Consider the following 18,614-nt stretch of genomic DNA (forward strand, 5'->3'; position numbering starts at 1 on the left):
TGCGGCGTTGCCGTTCATATTTTTTTGTAAAGGCATTCAGACAATGTTGCCGGTCAGATATTTAATATTATTTAATTATTTTCGCAATCAACCCTTACTATTTGTTGGTTTGATACCAACTCGGGCCTCTCCAGATACACAGAGACATTACCTAAATGGGGACCATTCGGGGGTGTAACAAACGCACCTCTCCAGAAAGGCCCGAATCGGGATCGGGCCGACTAAGGGCTGATTACGATAGCGCATGTAACTGGACAGTGCGGCGGCTTGATAAGGGGTGGTTGCAACTCTATAGGTTGAAGGATCGAAGCCCTCCCGGTACATCGGCGGCCGGAGAAACTCGGATGTCAGCACTAGTAGCATAGTGGTTCGCGGTTCCCGGGCCTACCATAAGGCTGTTGAGAGAAGAGGGCGTCGCGCCCAGCCCTCTCAACACCCTCAGACCGTCGGCCACCGGAGAGACTCGGATGTCAGCACTACGCCGCTTCGTGGTTCCCCGGGTCTACCGTACGGGTGGGTGCTGAGAGAGGACGTCGCACCCAGCCTTCCCAACAGCGACCGTCCGAAAATCGAACAATCCTTCACGAAAATGCATACCGGCGTACTACTCGACCCCTTTTTGCTCGCTTGCCCTGCCGTGGCTATCGAATTACACGCACTACATTGATATTTAACTAATAAAATACGATTATAACTTGTTTACACTTAAAATGACTTTAGAGTTTATAAAATAATTGTTAAAATACCAGGGCCCGAAATGGACCGGAACGCCATTCCGCCTCATACAACCGCTCCGGGTTGTAAAATTTTCCACTTCGAGCACTGAAATAATTTAATTAAAACATCGCTTCCGAACACAAAACACTTAGAACTAACTAATCTATGACGTTATGGCTGAGGATGCTGCTTGGCTGCTTTGCTTGAGTACATCGGGAGCCCTGACTTCGCAATCCGGGTGATTCTGCTCCTTTCTTCGCTGGCTTGGCTTTGGCAGCACCCTCTTTCTACTGCTTATAACTATCGATTATATTGAGCGCCACCAGAGGGCAAGCCTCTGGATATATCTTCCTCGCCGTTTCCTTTTCCAGTGTTTGAATCTCAGGGTGTGTGTCCGGGTGAAAGAAATTTCACCTGCTTCTTGATTCCAGACGATCAAAATCAAGAAGCGTAGCCCCACGTTGACGGGGTCACTTTTCATTTCCCTCCATTTTCGAAAGTGAAAACATGCTGTCACTTTGCTTTGTTGTATGGATTTTCGTCTGGATTCGGGACTTGGAGGTGAACAAATAACACACCGGAATTGTGTTGGAAACGGTAAGGTATATTTACGTTAATATATTCTAAATGGTTACATTTTTATACAAATTCGTTTCAATTTAATTTTGACGGATAGCGAGGTTAACACTCATGCTTACTGCGTTGCTGTCAAAAATGCTTCTCTCGCTAAAACAAACCGTCGCGTACGAGCGGTACAAATGCGGCGTTGCCGTTCGTATTTTTTTAACGGCATTCAAACAATGTTGCCGGTCAGATATTTAACATTGTTTAATTATTTTCGCAATCAACCCTTACTATTTGTTGGATTTGATACCGACTCGGGCCTCTCCAGATACACAGAGACATCCCCAAATGGGGACCATTCGGGGGTGTAACAGTACCTACCTAGATTATATCATATTTATCGTGCTGTGAATAACAATACCTTCTTTTAAGTCGTTTTGGATTTGTGGTTTATTTCAATCATCAACGGTTGAGTGTTGAGACTATTAATTAATAGTGTATTTATGATTAAAAGTAGGTTTATATTAAATAAATAATAAGGAAAATTATTTTGTGTACATGTTTTAGGGTACAATAATAGCATAGAAAAAAATTATTTGAAAATAATACTTCTGTGTAGGTATTACTAAATGATACAAACCAAATGTGTCAGACATATCAACCAAATAGCATTTCAGACTCTGGTGATTTGGGTTAGTGTCTAACTAATATTATATTAAATTTATTCGCTTATTTATTTATTAATATCTAAATTTAATTTTGTATGTTTCAGCTTAGTATTAGGTATATATTTTGTTAGTAATGTATCCACACCATGGCCCCCACGGGGGGGCTGACAGGGCTCTTGCCTGGGGCCCGGGCTTGATAAGTGAGATAAACATATATCACAAATTTGCTCTAATAGCAAAAATAGTCGCCTGGGGCGCTATTTTCCTTCAATAATATTCTTATTGAAAATTATGTGGTTGTACAATACAATTTATAATTGTGTAGCGATACTCAAAAACTCCATAATTCAAATGTATGTATTAAATTATACGAAAAAACACTACTTAAATATACACAAATTAATTAATTTTAATGCGTACACCATTTGGAAAACATTACTGTAGAGCATCGCACTGCCTTTATCCTTAGCGATAGGTAGGGGGGCCGCCAAAGATCCTAGCCTGGGGGCCCGCTTCAGGATGCGGGGGCCATTCTTCATATAACACATTTCTTAGATATTGTAGTAATGAAAGGATGATAAAAAAAATTGGGCGGCATTTTGTCTAGGGACGTCACTGCTCGAAGGACCAAGAGCTTCCAACGGCAAACATGTCAAATATGAGGATAAATATGTAATCAAATGATGAACTACTGTTCATTCTTAAATAATTTTTAAAATCATTGCGATAGTTTTGACGTAATTCACGAATTAAGGGTAGGTGACCAAAACACCGTCTATAGTCTTTAACCCAGACTTGTTGTTTTTTGTTTTGACTTAAACTTGTAGGTACTTGCGCCTGTACGTCAAGCTCAGCTAGTATAATATTTATTGTTTGTATATCCATTTATAGTGTACAAATTAAATGTGTACAGATGCCTTCATGTATAAAACTAAGCTATGTTATTATATTAATATACTTGTTCACTCATTATATTTTGGTTATGTTGTGTGCGGAAGGATTTGATTGACTTGTTTTATATCAATAATGGTTTGTTTACGACACTGTGTTTGAGTTAAATGTCAAAATGCAGTGCGTCAAAATAACACACGCACACACACTCTTACTAAAACCGTTGAATTGTTGTACGCTCCAACAACTTACACGATCACGCCGTAATGAACGTGAGAATATATACGTGATAAGAACGTAGGGTCGCGCGAGGCGACGCGGCGTGAACCATATAACCGTGTGTGAAATGTTCGTAGATAGTGTCTTTTTTGGGGCATAATACACTCGGTTATACGTTTGAGTTTCACAAGACGCAGCCGCGCTGCGCCCGCCATATCACTACGGCCGAGCACTTAGCGATGGTGCCCACAGAACGCGTCGAGCGGGCGAAGTCGGCGTATTCATAACCATAATCACACGTCTCTCGCCGCGCATTACCCTTCACCTATGTAATAAGCGGCCCAAGCAGCACAAAACAATTATTTTTACAGCGTCTCTCATAACAAAGCAATAAAAATATAATATTATTTCGGGGCTTGTAATAAATATTTACGACGACATTATTCAACCAGCGAAATATAATGACACGGAATAAAATAAAACAATGGGTTCTCTGTTATTAAATAATTGCTTTTGGCCCGTCGATCGACGAGGCCTCAAGCAGCGTAATTTTGGTAGCCGTGTTCAATGAATGGACTTCTTTGTTTTTTCATTAAATCGTATCGCCGAGAAGCGAAAAACGGTGACTCATGCGGCAGGCGGCGCGCAAGGCATCGTTAAGTCCAGTGGGCGCTGGCGTATTTGATTACGTTGTATTTTTGATGATTTACGGCGCCACTTGTAGAAATTTTGCGCGAGCGCCGCACTCGCTGCGTCAATGGGCTTTATGCCTTAGACGCTCAATCCCGGCGCGCGCTCCTCAAAACATGCGCAAAACGTTGCGTTATCGCGCAGGATATAGTTAACATGTAAATTATTGTAGCAGCAGACATCTGACACGTGTGATATTACGCGCTCAATAACGGGTTCCGGCGCGTACGCTCCTGAGCTTGGGGTAAAGAATGTGTGTGTAAGAGGGCTCGCACATTAGAACTCGCCGCATGCGTCTTACGACGAATTCGTCGATGTGACGTCATCGTAAACCAAGAAACAAACGTAATCAAATGGAGCTTTGCAGATTGGCCGATGCAACTGCGACGCTGCGACGCTGCCTCATGCGTCGAGTTGCGTTGGCCAGAGCCTGCATGTCGACATCGGCCAATATCGACTCCGCGCATGCGCACAGCCACACAATCGGCCATTTCTCTCCAGACTGTCGCCGCGTTCGGAGCAGCCGCGATGCGGCGAATGTCAATATCGCTAGGCAGATGTGCGAGGTTGTATCATGGAACACCGGCTGCCCGTTCTCGGAAGTTTTGATTTATGGCGGTCAGGCACACGAGGCGAGTTGTGATGTGTGAGCTGGCTAAAGGCCGCTATTATCTATGAATAAAGAGTATTATTGTCTATCTCTATGTGACAGTGACACCTCAATATCTGTACCTCAGAGGCAGACGGATGCAACTCCATTTTTGGGGAAAATGATTTTTTTTAAGAATCATCATGCTGAAGGCTTTATTTATTAGAGGGAGAGATGAAAGTGCTAGTCCAAGATCTGCATAGAATAAAGATGCAAGTGCCATACCTACCTTAGAGGCAGAAGGATACAAATCCAATAATCCACTAAGATAAAATTCTCTCAAACTGTCTGCAATATGTACTAGACGAGAACCAGCCAGGAGAACGAGCTTTAGAGGAGGATACAGCACTATGGACCATATCCAAGTCATCAGAGAAATCAGAGCGGTAACAGGAATACAAGCTGCCGCTATCCATGGGTTTTATAGACTATGAGAAAGGGTTCGATGCCATAAAGAAATTTTCAATACTCGATGCACTCAGAAATCAAGGAATCCCCGGGCGCTATATAAATTTTTCAATAATATATACAGTAGCGCAACAACATCTCCATAAACCATCGCGCATTTCCTATCAGCAAAGGAGTCCGACAAGGTGATACAATCTCACCTAAACTATTTACAGCTACAGTTGAAGACTTATTTAGAGAACTTGACTGGAATGACGCGGGCCCCCATAAATGGAGAATACGTGAGTCATCTGCGCTTTCCCGATGACAATAAATAGTAGTTTGCAAGACTCAGAAGACTTCCAAAGCAGAATGCAGGAACTCGCTGGAGTAAACAACAAAGTAGGCTTGAAAATAAATGTGTCAAAGAAGAAAGTCATGTTCAACTGCTTTGCGGGCCAAAAAGAGATCTTCATCAATGGCATTCAGCTCGAACAGGTGAAAAACTACATCTATCTGGCACAACAAGTGTCTATAGATGGATGTATGTTTGATGAAATTGTTCGCAAAGTAAAGCTAGGCTGGAGTGCTTTTGGCCGCCTGAATAATTTCTTCAAAAATGACCTCCCACTGTGCCTAAAGTGCAAAGTGTTCAACCAGTGTGTACTTTCCGTAATCACATGCGTGTGAAACATGGACCCTAAGTAAAAGAGAGTTCCAGAAACTTGGAGTAGCATAACGTGGCATGGAAAGGTGCATGCTGGGCATAACACAAACGGACAAAAAGAAGAATGAGTGGATAAGGGAACAGACAAGGATTAATGATGTGATAGAGTTTGCTAAAAACCTCAAATGGAAATGGGCTGGACACATAGGTCGAAGAAAGAACAATCGTTGGACAAATTTATTCATCCAGTGGTATCCAAGAGGTACAAAACATCCGCAAGGTAGATCTAGAGGCCGCTGGATCGATGAAATGATAAAGTTCTGCGGAAAAACTTGGCAACGCAACGCACAGGGACGAGAGAAGTGGAATCAACTTCATTCAGCAGTGAATAGATTCAGGCTGGTGATGAGGATGAATACATAATAAAATTAAAAAAAAAATGTGTTTTGCTTTGTTATATTTATACCTATAAATTTTTTTAGCTTATAATTTGTTTTATTTTGGCTAAGTAAATAAGATACAAATCCACATTTAACAAAATATCTTTAGAGGCAGAAGGATGCAAATCCACACTACGTTTTTTATTTTATTTTTTTAGATATAAAATTGTATTATATTTATTCCTTTCTTACATATTTCAGAAGTACTTTAATTGAATTAGAATAAAAAAATAATGATCATTATATGTATATTTTCTTAGAAGTTATGATTATTCGTTTAAAATAAAAATTGTTTTTTGGCTCTCCTGAACAATTGGGTATTTGGCATTTGCATCCGTCTGCCTCTGACAGTGTTGCCAACCGTACTATAATTATAGTATTTGTACTATAATTTTGGTCCGCGTACTATGTACGATATAAAATATGTATAGTACGCCCAAAATACTATAATTTTGAAAATCGTACTATAATTTCATATAAAAGTACTATAATTTTGCATTTTCGCAATCGAGTGGTCTTCGAAAATTTGGAAATCTGTGCGGCCCGCGACGAAATATCTTTCCTAAAAAAAACGAGCCGACCATGAAAAATTGGGAACCTGCGGCCCGCGAAGAAATATTTTTCCTAAAAAAAACAAGCCGACCATGAAAAATTGTGAAAATTTTCATTTTCAACAGATGACAACGCGTACTATATTTTATCCCCAAATACTATAATTTTGGAGGCTCTGTACTATAATTCCACTTTCAAAATATGGCAACACTGGCCTCTGAGGTACAGATATTATCTATGACCCCGATGTAACTGTCAAGTTGACGTATTTTTATTTTTTGTTATTATTGTATAATTTATTAAATTTAATGTTATTATAAGATAATGGAGAATATTCAGTCCTTATGTCGAGTATGCCTGAATAAAGGGAATATTAATGTTTTTACTGTCATATCTCCCAATGAATTGACCATAAGTGTACGTCTTATGGCTTGTTCTTCGTTATTGGTTAGTATCTAAATGTTATTTATTATCAAGTATTGTTATTAATTGGATTCATTGGATTACTAACTTTTTGTCAGGTTCATGTTTATCGATTTTTAATGCTAATGATGCAATACTCCGTATTGTCGTGTAGATTATGTTAGGTTTTGGTTTCAAAACACCTTAACCACAAAAACAATATATTATAGACTATTGTATCTTTACCTTATTAATTATGCTTTGGCTGTTTTTTATATTGTTAAATATTCTTAACGCCCACGGTGGCCGCGCGGCTTAAGCGTTGGACTATCACGCCGTGGGTCCCAGGTTCGAATCCTGGGTCTGGCAAGTACACATATTGTTTTCCATTTTGTGTGTGAGTCAGGGTATGGACCTAATAGGTTGAGCAAGTGGCTGACATCAATTTCTCGTAAAAAACAAAATCTGTTAATACAAACCTCTACTCTGTGGAGGCCCATATGATCCTATTAGGATCGGACATGGTCAAAATAAAATAAAAATAAATAAATATTCTTAGTACTTACTTACCGCACTGTTAAAACACATTTTAACTCTGGCATATACTCAATAACCATACCTATGTTTTATACATTTCTGCAGGTGAATTGCGATGATGGACTTCCACCAAACATCTGTTGTATTTGTTTATCAGAATTAGAGGTTGCTTATAAATTTCGTACAAAATGTGAAGTATCAGAAGCGAAATTGAAAAAAATCTTGCAGTGTCCAATTAAAATTGAGCATCAATGGAATGATGTGAGTTTTGTTTACATTAAGCCTTCAGATTAATTTAAATAAACAGGTTCTATACAGAAAATCTACTAAGTAAGTAAATAGTTTGACATAGAATTTAGACCAATTCCAAGAAATTGACAAAGCTGAATGGCTACTATTCAACTAACGAATCATCTTAAGACCATACCAATGGATTGGTAAGATCCTTTTATTTGCGTTAATGTTAAATATATTTTACTGAAACACAAAAATTTGGATAAAAAACTGTTATAGACAAAGGTGAGAATACTTAAACTCGTAACTTTCTCCATGTTATTTTAAAAAAATCTACAAAGGCTCCAAATATAGACTTCTCGAATATGGACACGTCACAGCAGATTATCCAAATCTACCCCATATACTCATTTCTGCTGACTAGCTAATTACCACAACTCAGTCAGTGCTAAAGACACGCCTGGCGTGTAGCATGATAATTAAATATGGTTAACTGGTCAGCAGTGAAAGTATATGTATCTAATGGCCACACGCCAGGCGTGTTCTTAGCACGGAATGTGTATATATTTTCTTTATCAAAAATAAAAACTAATTGATATTATTTTTAGGACCATTGTATTGATAATGAAGAAAGCATCTCTAATGAATTATCGAAAAGCGGTGAGTAATTTAATTTTTAAACAATTATTCATAATTAAGTAGATAAATAAATGATTGTTTTATACCTTTTGTATTGATTTTTTCAGATATAAAGTTTGAGGCCATCGAAAATGAAGCCATAGACATAAAAAAAGAGAATGTTAAACATAGAAAATCTAAAACAAATCTGACGAAGAAAGTGGCAAATCCGAAAATGAAGCACAAAAAGTCTGTTAAAAATGAAAATCTTACAACCAAACAAAACATAAATGTGTTTGAAAATAGAAAAAAAAATCTTCCTAGAGATAAGGTTAAAAAGAAAACTCTAATAAATGAAATGGCTACATCAAAAAATATGTCATTGCAGGAGTAAGTAAACACACATATTATATTTTATTTACTTAAAAATATTGGATTCATGTAGTGGTTATTCCTTTGGTTGGTCGATGTAGAATAAACAATCAATATTTAAAATAAAAGATTATATTTCTGCACTGTGGGAATTAATATGCTCTGTCTAGAACAGCGTTGCCAAGTTAGCAATTTTCTTGCTATGAATATGCATCTAGCTTATCGCTGTCGTACAACGTATAACAGGAGCTTAAAAATACCTAAAAATTAATCCTAAACGCAGGACTATTACATCATAAATTGATATTCCGGTTTCATATTACGCCGACATTAATTCGCGGAGAATTTTTTTTGCAGAAAGCGATCTAAAAGAACATTTAAAATGTGTCAACTATGAATCTGGACAGATTTTACTAATCTCAAACTCATGAAAGTCCATCTAAAATTTTGTCTCCCAACTAGCTACAAACCTACAAACTTATCTGGAGAATGAGATGGGGGAGCCACTGTCGAAAACTACCCAATCACAACTCGTAACTGGCAAAATCTGACATTCGAATGACGTTTTTCAATATAGCGTCCTATGGTAGTTCGTAGTTCCATTTTTGGTCATTCTCCAGATAAGTTTGTGGGTCTGTAACTAGATTTTTTTATGCCATTTGGCATATTTTTGTAGTTGATGGTTGCCTAGAGTGAATACAGTGAAATAATAAATTATTACAAATCATGTTTCCTTAATTTTTTTGTTCAATACTGAATATAAGCAAGAGTTAATAATGAAGCATTATTTTTATTGAAAATACATAAGTTGTCATAATATGAAGCGCCTAGTTTCAAATCCCCCTAAAACAGTTTTTGAAAAATTTTGAGTTAGATATGTATTTAGATGGATATTTTTGTTACCTATATGATGGCCAAAGATTGAACTTTAAAAAATGCCAAAAACCGTCAATACGCATGATCAAAAATGAAGGTAAATTTCAAAATCTGCTAATATGGTTGGGTGTGCTTTTCAAATACCAGTCTACAATGGAGAAGCCAAAATGCTCTTTAGAATATACGAATTAAATAATAAATACATAAAGTTCACAGATTTAATAGATATGAGTTTTTCTCATTTTCCTCAAAACTACCTAAAATCGTTGTAGGAGGTTTTGAAACTAGGCGCTTCATATATACAACTGAGTGGGATTCGAACACACAAAATGCAAATGCAATTCTGTGATAATTGTGCGTTCAAATCTCACTCCATCCAGGATTTTTCTGAGGCTGCTACAAGTATTTTCAATAAATGATTTGATTAGTTTTACAGTTCTGATATGACTACATTGAAAGTTAATTTTCTAGAAATGACACGGAAACATCCAATGAGCGGGATAAAACTCGAAATCATATGTGCACAACTTGTGGAAAGACATTCCTGTACTTGGGAAATCTCTTGGATCATGAGAGAGTGCATTCCGGTGACAAGCCATATCTCTGCAATATCTGCAATCGAAGGTATGATTAACTACTTGACTTCTTACTCCTCAATAGTTCTACAGACTAGATGCTATCGATGACGGTCGAATGTCAGGAAGACTGGGTAATGAGGGACGATGGACATATCGGTACCGCAAGGATGAATGAAATGTGCAATGAAATACCACCAAGTAGTCAAACAAGTCTCAAGCTTAAAAATTTTTTTTTTTTTCGGTTAGGTACATGTTCAAACACGCGCGTTAACATCATATTACTCCCTACTTCAATTGTAGTTTGTCAATTTATGGCTACGGCCGCATGTTGTAGCTTAACCACTGGGGAATGCCAAAAGAAATGGCGTATTTCAAAAAAACACTACCTCATTCTTAGGTCAATAATTATTATAAAGCAATCATTATTCGTAGGATGTTTATCACACTTGAATGGTCAAAGACAGCTTATAATGAGTATCTTTAGAATTATCTTCAAATGTGTTAATCTTGCACATTTTTTGAATAATAAAATGCCTAATTCTTGTCAAATTTGGGATCACAGAGATTATCAATATAATTTTTTATCGTAAATATTTCACTATAATAATGTCGATATAAATTATACTGATGGTTTATAAATGCGTTTAAAAATTAATAAATGTAAAAAATCTTACCACTACTGCACATTTATGTACTGAAATATGACTATATTCTAAAACATTAGAGCGAGAGGTTTAAAAGAATACTATTTTATGTAATAAAAATACTTTATGCAGTCATCAAATGTTTAAAATAAATATAAAGGATAATAAGGCTTCAAAATTATATAAATAGATTATCTACAACGTTTAAGGTATGTCCAGGATCATGCTTTGAAAATAGAACAAAAGCTCCATTTTGACCTACGCTGAGCATGTCCCCCCTTAACACTATACGGTCCGCGAATTTTCGCGAAGAACCTACGCCAATATCCGGTATTTTATAATGAAAATCAACAAATTTCGATCGCGAAGTTAAAAATGATATAACTTTTGAACCTATTGATATATTTCAATAAAATTTTCAGAAAATACTTAAAATATATCAATGCATCAAATTGTGTCATTTATTCAACACTTGTCAACCTCTGGCCCGCGTTCCATAAAGGTAAAGTATATAATTTGTAAATTTTCGTATATTATTTATTATATGTTATTAGATTAGTTCAATTTGTTAAATATAATGTAAAGGAAACAGCCTATTGATATGAAGCATCACAATATATTATTTTTTAATTAAAAAATATAATAAAATATTCAAATACAAAATGTTTTACACCGCTATAGAATACGTATCAATTCATTTTTAGCGCTAGCTACTCATATCTCTGATTATCAAATATAATAAAATAACAAAGACTTCACACAAACTGTGAAGTGTTTAAAAATAAATGCACATTCATTCCCGAACTAACACTTACTAGTGATTTATTGGTTTTATGGCCTAGCCGATAAAGGCAGTGCAGTGGCGTGCATATTTTCGAGTAAATTCAAATAAATAAAATGCACGCATATACATTCCCACCGCTTATTAAAATTTGGTATTATTGTAGGAATCGAGACAATCCAATAACAGTGCAGAGGCGTGCGTAAAAAATTCATATAACAAAATCTATGAGCAATAGGATTGTAAAACAAACATCTACATTCCACAAAAATATTTGAATCAACACTCAATCTTATGGATAATACCTTTAGATAACTGGCTAGGCACGAAATAATTATTATCACACTAAAGCTGAAATTATTTGAAATAGTTTATAAAACTATGAATGTAAAATGAACTAACAACTAATACACTTTTTTTTAAATTATACGAAGAAAACCAATTACCAATATGTAGATGTAGAGGTACTTTACACTCTTTGAACATGTAAATAGTTTCTTTTCGAAGTTTATGTGAGGAACACACTTTACACTTTCTTCTTAAACGTTTATTAGTTGCACTCTTTGAACATGTAAATAGTTTCTTTTCGAAGTTTATGTGAGGAACACACTTTACACTTTCTTCTTAAACGTTTATTAGTTGCGGAAATCCCCGGAAATATTTGATTGTGATTGAAAATTACACTAAAATCTCCGATATCTTCAGTCACTGGGAATATCTGACATACAATCCGCATAGTTTTCCTCTGTTTAAAAACGAATGGTCCTCCATTTTAAAAAGTTTTTTTGGAGATAAAACTCATAAAAAATATATATCCTAGCTAAAATATACTTAGATTAATTATTTTTTCAATGAAATTAGTGCAATATAATAATAGCTATTATTTATGCAGTTACACAAGCAATAATCTCCCGAAAAAAGCGAACGAAAATGACAACGCGATACAAGTTCACATTTATAACTGTTCTCATTTTCAAGTTAAGATTTCTATCATGGATGATGAAGCATGGTGGATGTTTCATGGGTAGTAAACCATTAAAGACAAATTATCAAATATGATGCAATTTCATAGCTAAAAATCGCGTTCATTAAAAAAAAAAAGAATGCAGGTTCATAAATGGTAGACTACCACTGAAAAGGGTCGACAATTAAATTTCGAAGTTGAAGTGACGACACTGGAATATAACATTCGAGTGTTTATTACCTTTTTTGTTTACGTCTCGTGATTCACCCGTCTAGAAATGGGCTTGTAACTAATAAAAAAAATGGTATAGGTACAAAAAAATACTGAATGGTATTACGTCCGCCATCTCTGTAAAAACCCCGAAATATTTTTTTTCCATCATGCTTTTACTTCTTGCACATGTCATTCAACCATCTGTCGATAGATCTTGCAACCAAATATTAAATTTCATATTTATTTTTCACAGTAAAGATATGCCTATGTGAGGACGCCACGTAGGCGTCACCGGATCGTAACGTTCGTTATGACATTTATTTGCCAATTTGCAGGACGTATAAAAAACAATATGTTACGATGAGCAGATAAGAAGCCAGTTATAATACACTTTGGCATTATCATTTTGTTAAAAAATGGCCGCCATATTGTGTGAATAAAATAATTGTAGAGTTTACCGACTTAGCCGTGCTTCGCGCTTGCTAATTAATTTCAAATGTCATAACAGAAGAAACTTATAAGGCTCCTTCTACTAATATTCAAAATTCTTTGGTTTGCCCACTTAAAAACATATCTGCGAGTCTATTCTATACACAAGGCGACTATCGACCGCTAAAGTGATAGTATTTATTTCATATTTGTATTGAGGTATTATAATTGTTACAATAAGTTAGCTGTAAACTATCAAAACTGTCTATATCGCTCTAAATTTTATCACAGCCAAGAGAGGTGCTGTTAAAATATAGCACTGTTACAATAAGTGTAAATAAATAATACTTTAATACAAACCTACCCTAAGTTTGATAATATTTATCACTTTGGCGGTCGATAAGTATAGAATTGACCCACTGGACAAAAAAATGAATGTTATGTTAATTTGTCCTTTTTTAAGAATAGGCCCAATTCCATAAAATGATGCATAAAGGTGGAAAGCAAGAGTTATTGTTTTGAGTAACCTAGTGTTCCCCTAATGTCCCTTGCTTTCCAGGCCTCCCTGGATTTTTCTAGTGCAACCTGTGGGGGCAGAAGCACCCACTTGGGAAATCATTGTTTAATAATTTTATTGTATGTTTCAGGGCCTTTTCAGTTTCACATGCATTAAAGAAACATCTACGGACTCACACTGGAGAGCGACCGTATGCATGTACGATGTGCAGTAAATCTTTCGTGACGTCCTACCACTTGTCGAATCATTTCAAACGGCACACGGGTGAAAAAGAATTCAAATGTGACTTTCCGGATTGTACGCACGGTTTTGTGAACATATCTGAAATGAAGAGGCACCGACTCAGGCATGACAAACCGAGGGACTTGACGAAACCCAAAGTGACCAATTTAAAAAGTATGCACGAACGTTATCAAACAATGTCAGTCATGGAACTTCAGAGTTTTGCATCTAAAATACTTCCAAATAATATCAAAACAAATAATGAATTTAGAAAATATTTGGATTCAATATTTCAGCATACCGAAAGTGATATACAATAATGTTTAATATTTACACAATTCTAATTGATTTTCACTTTGTACTTTTCCATTTGAATCATTTGCAATCCAAGTTACGCGTTTTAGCATCTTCAGGGACTCCACATTCACCAATGGTAAACATACTACTGACGCAGAATGTAGTTACTTATACACTAAATTAACCTAATCATTAAAGATTGTGAAAATATATTATTCCTATGAAAAGCATTGGAAATTTTGTACATTTATACACTAAACAAACACAGTAAAATGTCATGTATATTATTAAGCTTTGGAAACTTCTTAGAAAATTAGGCAACGGAACATACTAATAATCCGCATATGATTTCGTCAATATTGTTACCAAACATTTCCATCATACCTTCCCAATCATTTATGTCCGGCAGTTACAATTCGACGACCGCCGCGCCAAAACTCAATCATAAACAATTAGCAGAAACAAGGACAGGGTGACTCATTGCAAGAGTGATAAACATAATCAGTGGCGCACCCAGGATTTAATATTGGTGGGGCCCAAGGAGGAGAATGTAAATTAGTCCCATAGGCTCTTTTTCTTCTTCATATAATTATTTTTACATATTTTCACAATACACGGCGGTATATTTGTACAGTTTCTCCTAGTTTTTATTAAACTGAAGGCATAGTGGCGGTAACCGTTGGCTTAACTTAGCGGTAACTGGCAGATTGGAAGTGACTAACAGCGACCATGCTGGACATGTGCGCCTAGTATACTAAAACATTACTCAAATATTATTGGCTGTGCTACCCGCTTGGTCTAGAGAGCTACAATATTTATGCCGAATTCCACTGAAAAAAAATGTTCTTTTGACTTACTCTACCACTGACTAGTGGGTGTAGTCGTTCTTTTTGCCGAATGTTTATCGTCGATTTTTAGTTTTTTAATATTGCGGTTCCAAAATATTAATTGAAAATGGACAAAAAAAGTATTAGTGCATTTAACTTATACACAAACCTACTCAACACAACACAGTCTAATTTCTCGTTTATCGGTCTCGTTTAGTGCCTGGACTACTTCCCTGAATCCACAAAACTCCAACTTCCTCAAATACAGTCCACGCAAAATTATCGCCAGTGTCAATAAAAACATATGTAGGCCTGAAGGTGAAACTTGGATTACAAGACGATTCAAATGAAAAAGAAATAAACTTAAATGAATTAGAATTATACAATACTGACTATTGCAGTAATAATTATTTAATTTAGTTGACTTTTATGTATTATATGAGGCGTCTAATTCCAAAAAGCGATAAGTCCACATTAGGCGGCCATAGACGGACAGTTCTCGTAGCAGTTTGAACATGGCACAGACAATAACTGTTCAATAACTGTACGTTAGTGGACACACCACAGATCAGTTTAACTACCCCATTTAAATCTGTCGAACTGTCAACAGACGTGCCCATATACGTACAGTTATTGTCTGTGGCAGATCAAGTGTCAAAAACTATGGAGGTTATGTTCGCCGAGATCATACACAGGGGTACCATGTGTTAAATTAGTTTTAAGTAGGGTATACTTGAACGAACGATTGATCTACGAATATTTTTACTTTGTTAGATTTATTATGATTACAATTTATTGTTTGTGTAAATATATGTCCAGATTCTTTTATTTTGAATAAATTATTCATAGTATACTTATTGTTGTTTTAATAAAATTTAATTAAGATAAAATACATACGTATTGTTTTATTTAAATCAGGGTTATATACATTAAATTTGTGTAATATGTTTTATTCAATCACCAAAACAATTTACTTATTGGTTTTGAATAATATCTATTAATTTGGTACATATTATAACATTAACTTAATACTAAATTTACGTAAGTACATATTTCTTTTGTCTAGATTTATTTTACATCAAGTTTACATTTTATTTTTTTATTTACATTTAAGTAGTGGAAAATATTGTTTGCGGTACCTAGTTGACACCACAATATTCGTAATTATATAATATGAGTATCTCGCAAAAGAACTAACACGCAACAAAAATAATATACTTCTTACGAACGAACTATGACAGAACTGTCAAAATTTGCCGCCAAATCGCGCCAGCTACTCCTACTTTACGTTACCAGCATCTAACGTCAAACGAGAACTTTCGGCTAGTTGAAATTCCAACAGTTTTTCAAAAACACGGGAGTGGGGGGTCGCTGGCAGTTTGAACATGGCACATATCTGAAAGGTCGAAAAGTGTCCGTCTATGGGCGCCGCAGATTATCTACCAAAGATAACTGTATAGTTATTAACTGGCATGTTCAACCTGTTACGAGAACTGTCCGTCTGTGGCCGGCAATTTGGTCAAAATCGAGAAAAAAATACGCACATATTCTTTGTATAATGTTACACAATATGTATTGACCCTACGAAAAAAAATATTTTAAGTCTCGATTTATTACAAAAAGCGCCATGTCCGTGTTTCATATTATTTAAAGCATGGTTGATTTCGCGCGTGTTTAAGTCAACCAATAAGGGAACGTTCAATATTGTAAATGGCGTCTCCCATGCTGTAGCATCCGGTAAACTGATGACAGTGTTACGGAAATATACGCCTTATGTGGAATAAATTAAAAAGTGAGGTACAAGTAGCGCTACGTCCAATTTTATTTTGCCTATATTGCCTACATAGAATACAAAGGAAAAAATACTCACGTTAAAACAAATAATTGAAGCTTGAAACATAAAAACGTTTCCCGCAAATATCGAATTGTGGACCTGTCGCTTTTTGTAATTAGACATCTCATATGTTAAAAAAAATAATTTATATAGATAATCGTGGGCCCAACTCCGAGAATCCAAGAAGAAAGTAATAATAGTTGTATATCGTTGTTGGATCTCTAAAATCTTTCTGCAAAACTATACAGAATAATCAAAAAACTATTTATGAGTACAATCAGTGCTCCATGACTTTTTTATTTACCATTACACCACTGTGTAGTATAAGTATAAGAAAGTACATTGGGTGAGCTTAGTGGAATATATCGATATCTGTAGCAATTTGGTTGAACTCAACTGAATGAATTATGAAATACAGTAATGAATAAAAATACATCAGTTTGTTGTATAAGAGTATTTATTTCAATGTCTTTTGTATTATTTTTAAAGAAAATAAATGAATAACAATATCACATGTATTTTTAATGAAAATTTTTTATAAAAAACTCGTAAGAATCTTAACAATAAATCTTTGGAATTAGTAAATAGTTACGTCATTCGAGGAATTACATTTTGTTATTTTTTTTGCAAACATCAATGCATTATATATATATATAGGTATATATATATAAATAATACTAATGACGAAAACATTATCACTTACCAAATGTACAATATTAATAAAAGCACTGGGATCAAAAAATAATATTATTAAAAGCGGATTTTACTGCAGCATTAGACAAAATAATATGACATTGAGAAGCATAAAACGGCATGTATGAAATAAAATTACCTACATAAAAAACATAATATTATCTATTGTTGCCAGTTGGTTAAAAATAATTAATAAAAAAATCTTGAAATAAAACATTTCAATAAAAGTTTTGTCAGAATTTAATTAACTAGCGACACCTCTCGACTTCATTCACATGAAATACCAATGTAAAAAGTGGATAAGTTTTTTCAAATCAATTAGATAACGGTTGGATTTACGCTCACATATCTCGACCCATCCAATCCATTTAATGCTGTCAGTATAATATCCGTCTGAGTCAGAGCAATCGACAACTTTACCTACCAGTGATAAATGGTGGCAAGTGCGTTATTTTCTAAAACTGTTGTCTTGTAACATCGGAACCTTTTGAGATTTCAAGTTGAAATTTTACTAAATTGGTACTTAGCAATGTAGTCGAAAAGCTGTGCAAGTTTCACCATTATTGGTCCAGTAGTTTTGAGTTATAACAAAGCAAACAGAAAAATGTTACTGATACTTTTTTGACGGTATTTTACACAGCACCATAATTTAGAAATAGATTTAAGAGATTTATATTAACACGATTATTTTTACAAGAAATGTTTGTTATCCATTAGGATGAGAATTAATCGGGCCATGCTTTCGCTGCACCAATACATCGAAAAAAACAACACGTTAATTTGATGCAGCCATAGGATTTGAAACATCCATCGGATTTAAACCTGTCTAATTCCAATATAATTCTGTGTGCAAAAAGACAAGTCTAAAAATTATTACTTTTCAGGAGAGCCAAAGATTTAGTTTTGGTAATCTTTACTAAGTTTCATACTTGAAAATATTTGTTTCCGTGTGGAACTTACTAATTTGGAGGTAGATGGTATTTCAACATTTGGCTCTCGATTTTCTTTGTTTCGATGAGTCTTAATTAGTTGATACAGTGACGGGCGATCGCGATCGTATTAACAGAGAGGCTATCTCCACCTCAAAAGCTGGTGAAGGTACATTTATTTCCAGTTCTGGAAATTGTAACTC

At 35.2% G+C, this 18,614-nt stretch overlaps 2 protein-coding genes across 2 annotated transcripts in view; one reads left to right on the plus strand and one right to left on the minus strand.

Annotated features, from left to right (window-relative positions):
- The window catches only part of LOC147078717 (uncharacterized), an 869,452-nt gene that overhangs the window by 675,381 nt on the left and 175,457 nt on the right, over positions 1-18,614 (minus strand). The gene's annotated exons all lie outside the window — the stretch shown is intronic.
- LOC147078731 (uncharacterized) lies at positions 6,673-14,341 on the plus strand. The gene is made up of 6 exons (XM_085960396.1): positions 6,673-6,891; positions 7,489-7,644; positions 8,226-8,277; positions 8,364-8,625; positions 9,955-10,192; positions 13,740-14,341. The coding sequence occupies exons 1-5, from the start codon at positions 6,769-6,771 to the stop codon at positions 10,115-10,117; spliced, it is 756 nt and encodes a 251-aa protein (XP_085816522.1). The 5' UTR covers positions 6,673-6,768; the 3' UTR covers positions 10,118-10,192; positions 13,740-14,341.

The sequence above is a fragment of the Rhyacophila brunnea genome, unplaced genomic scaffold (genome assembly GCF_057557595.1).
Source record: "Rhyacophila brunnea isolate RB1 unplaced genomic scaffold, BYU_Rbru_1.0 scaffold_11, whole genome shotgun sequence".
NCBI lineage: Eukaryota > Metazoa > Arthropoda > Insecta > Trichoptera > Rhyacophilidae > Rhyacophila > Rhyacophila brunnea.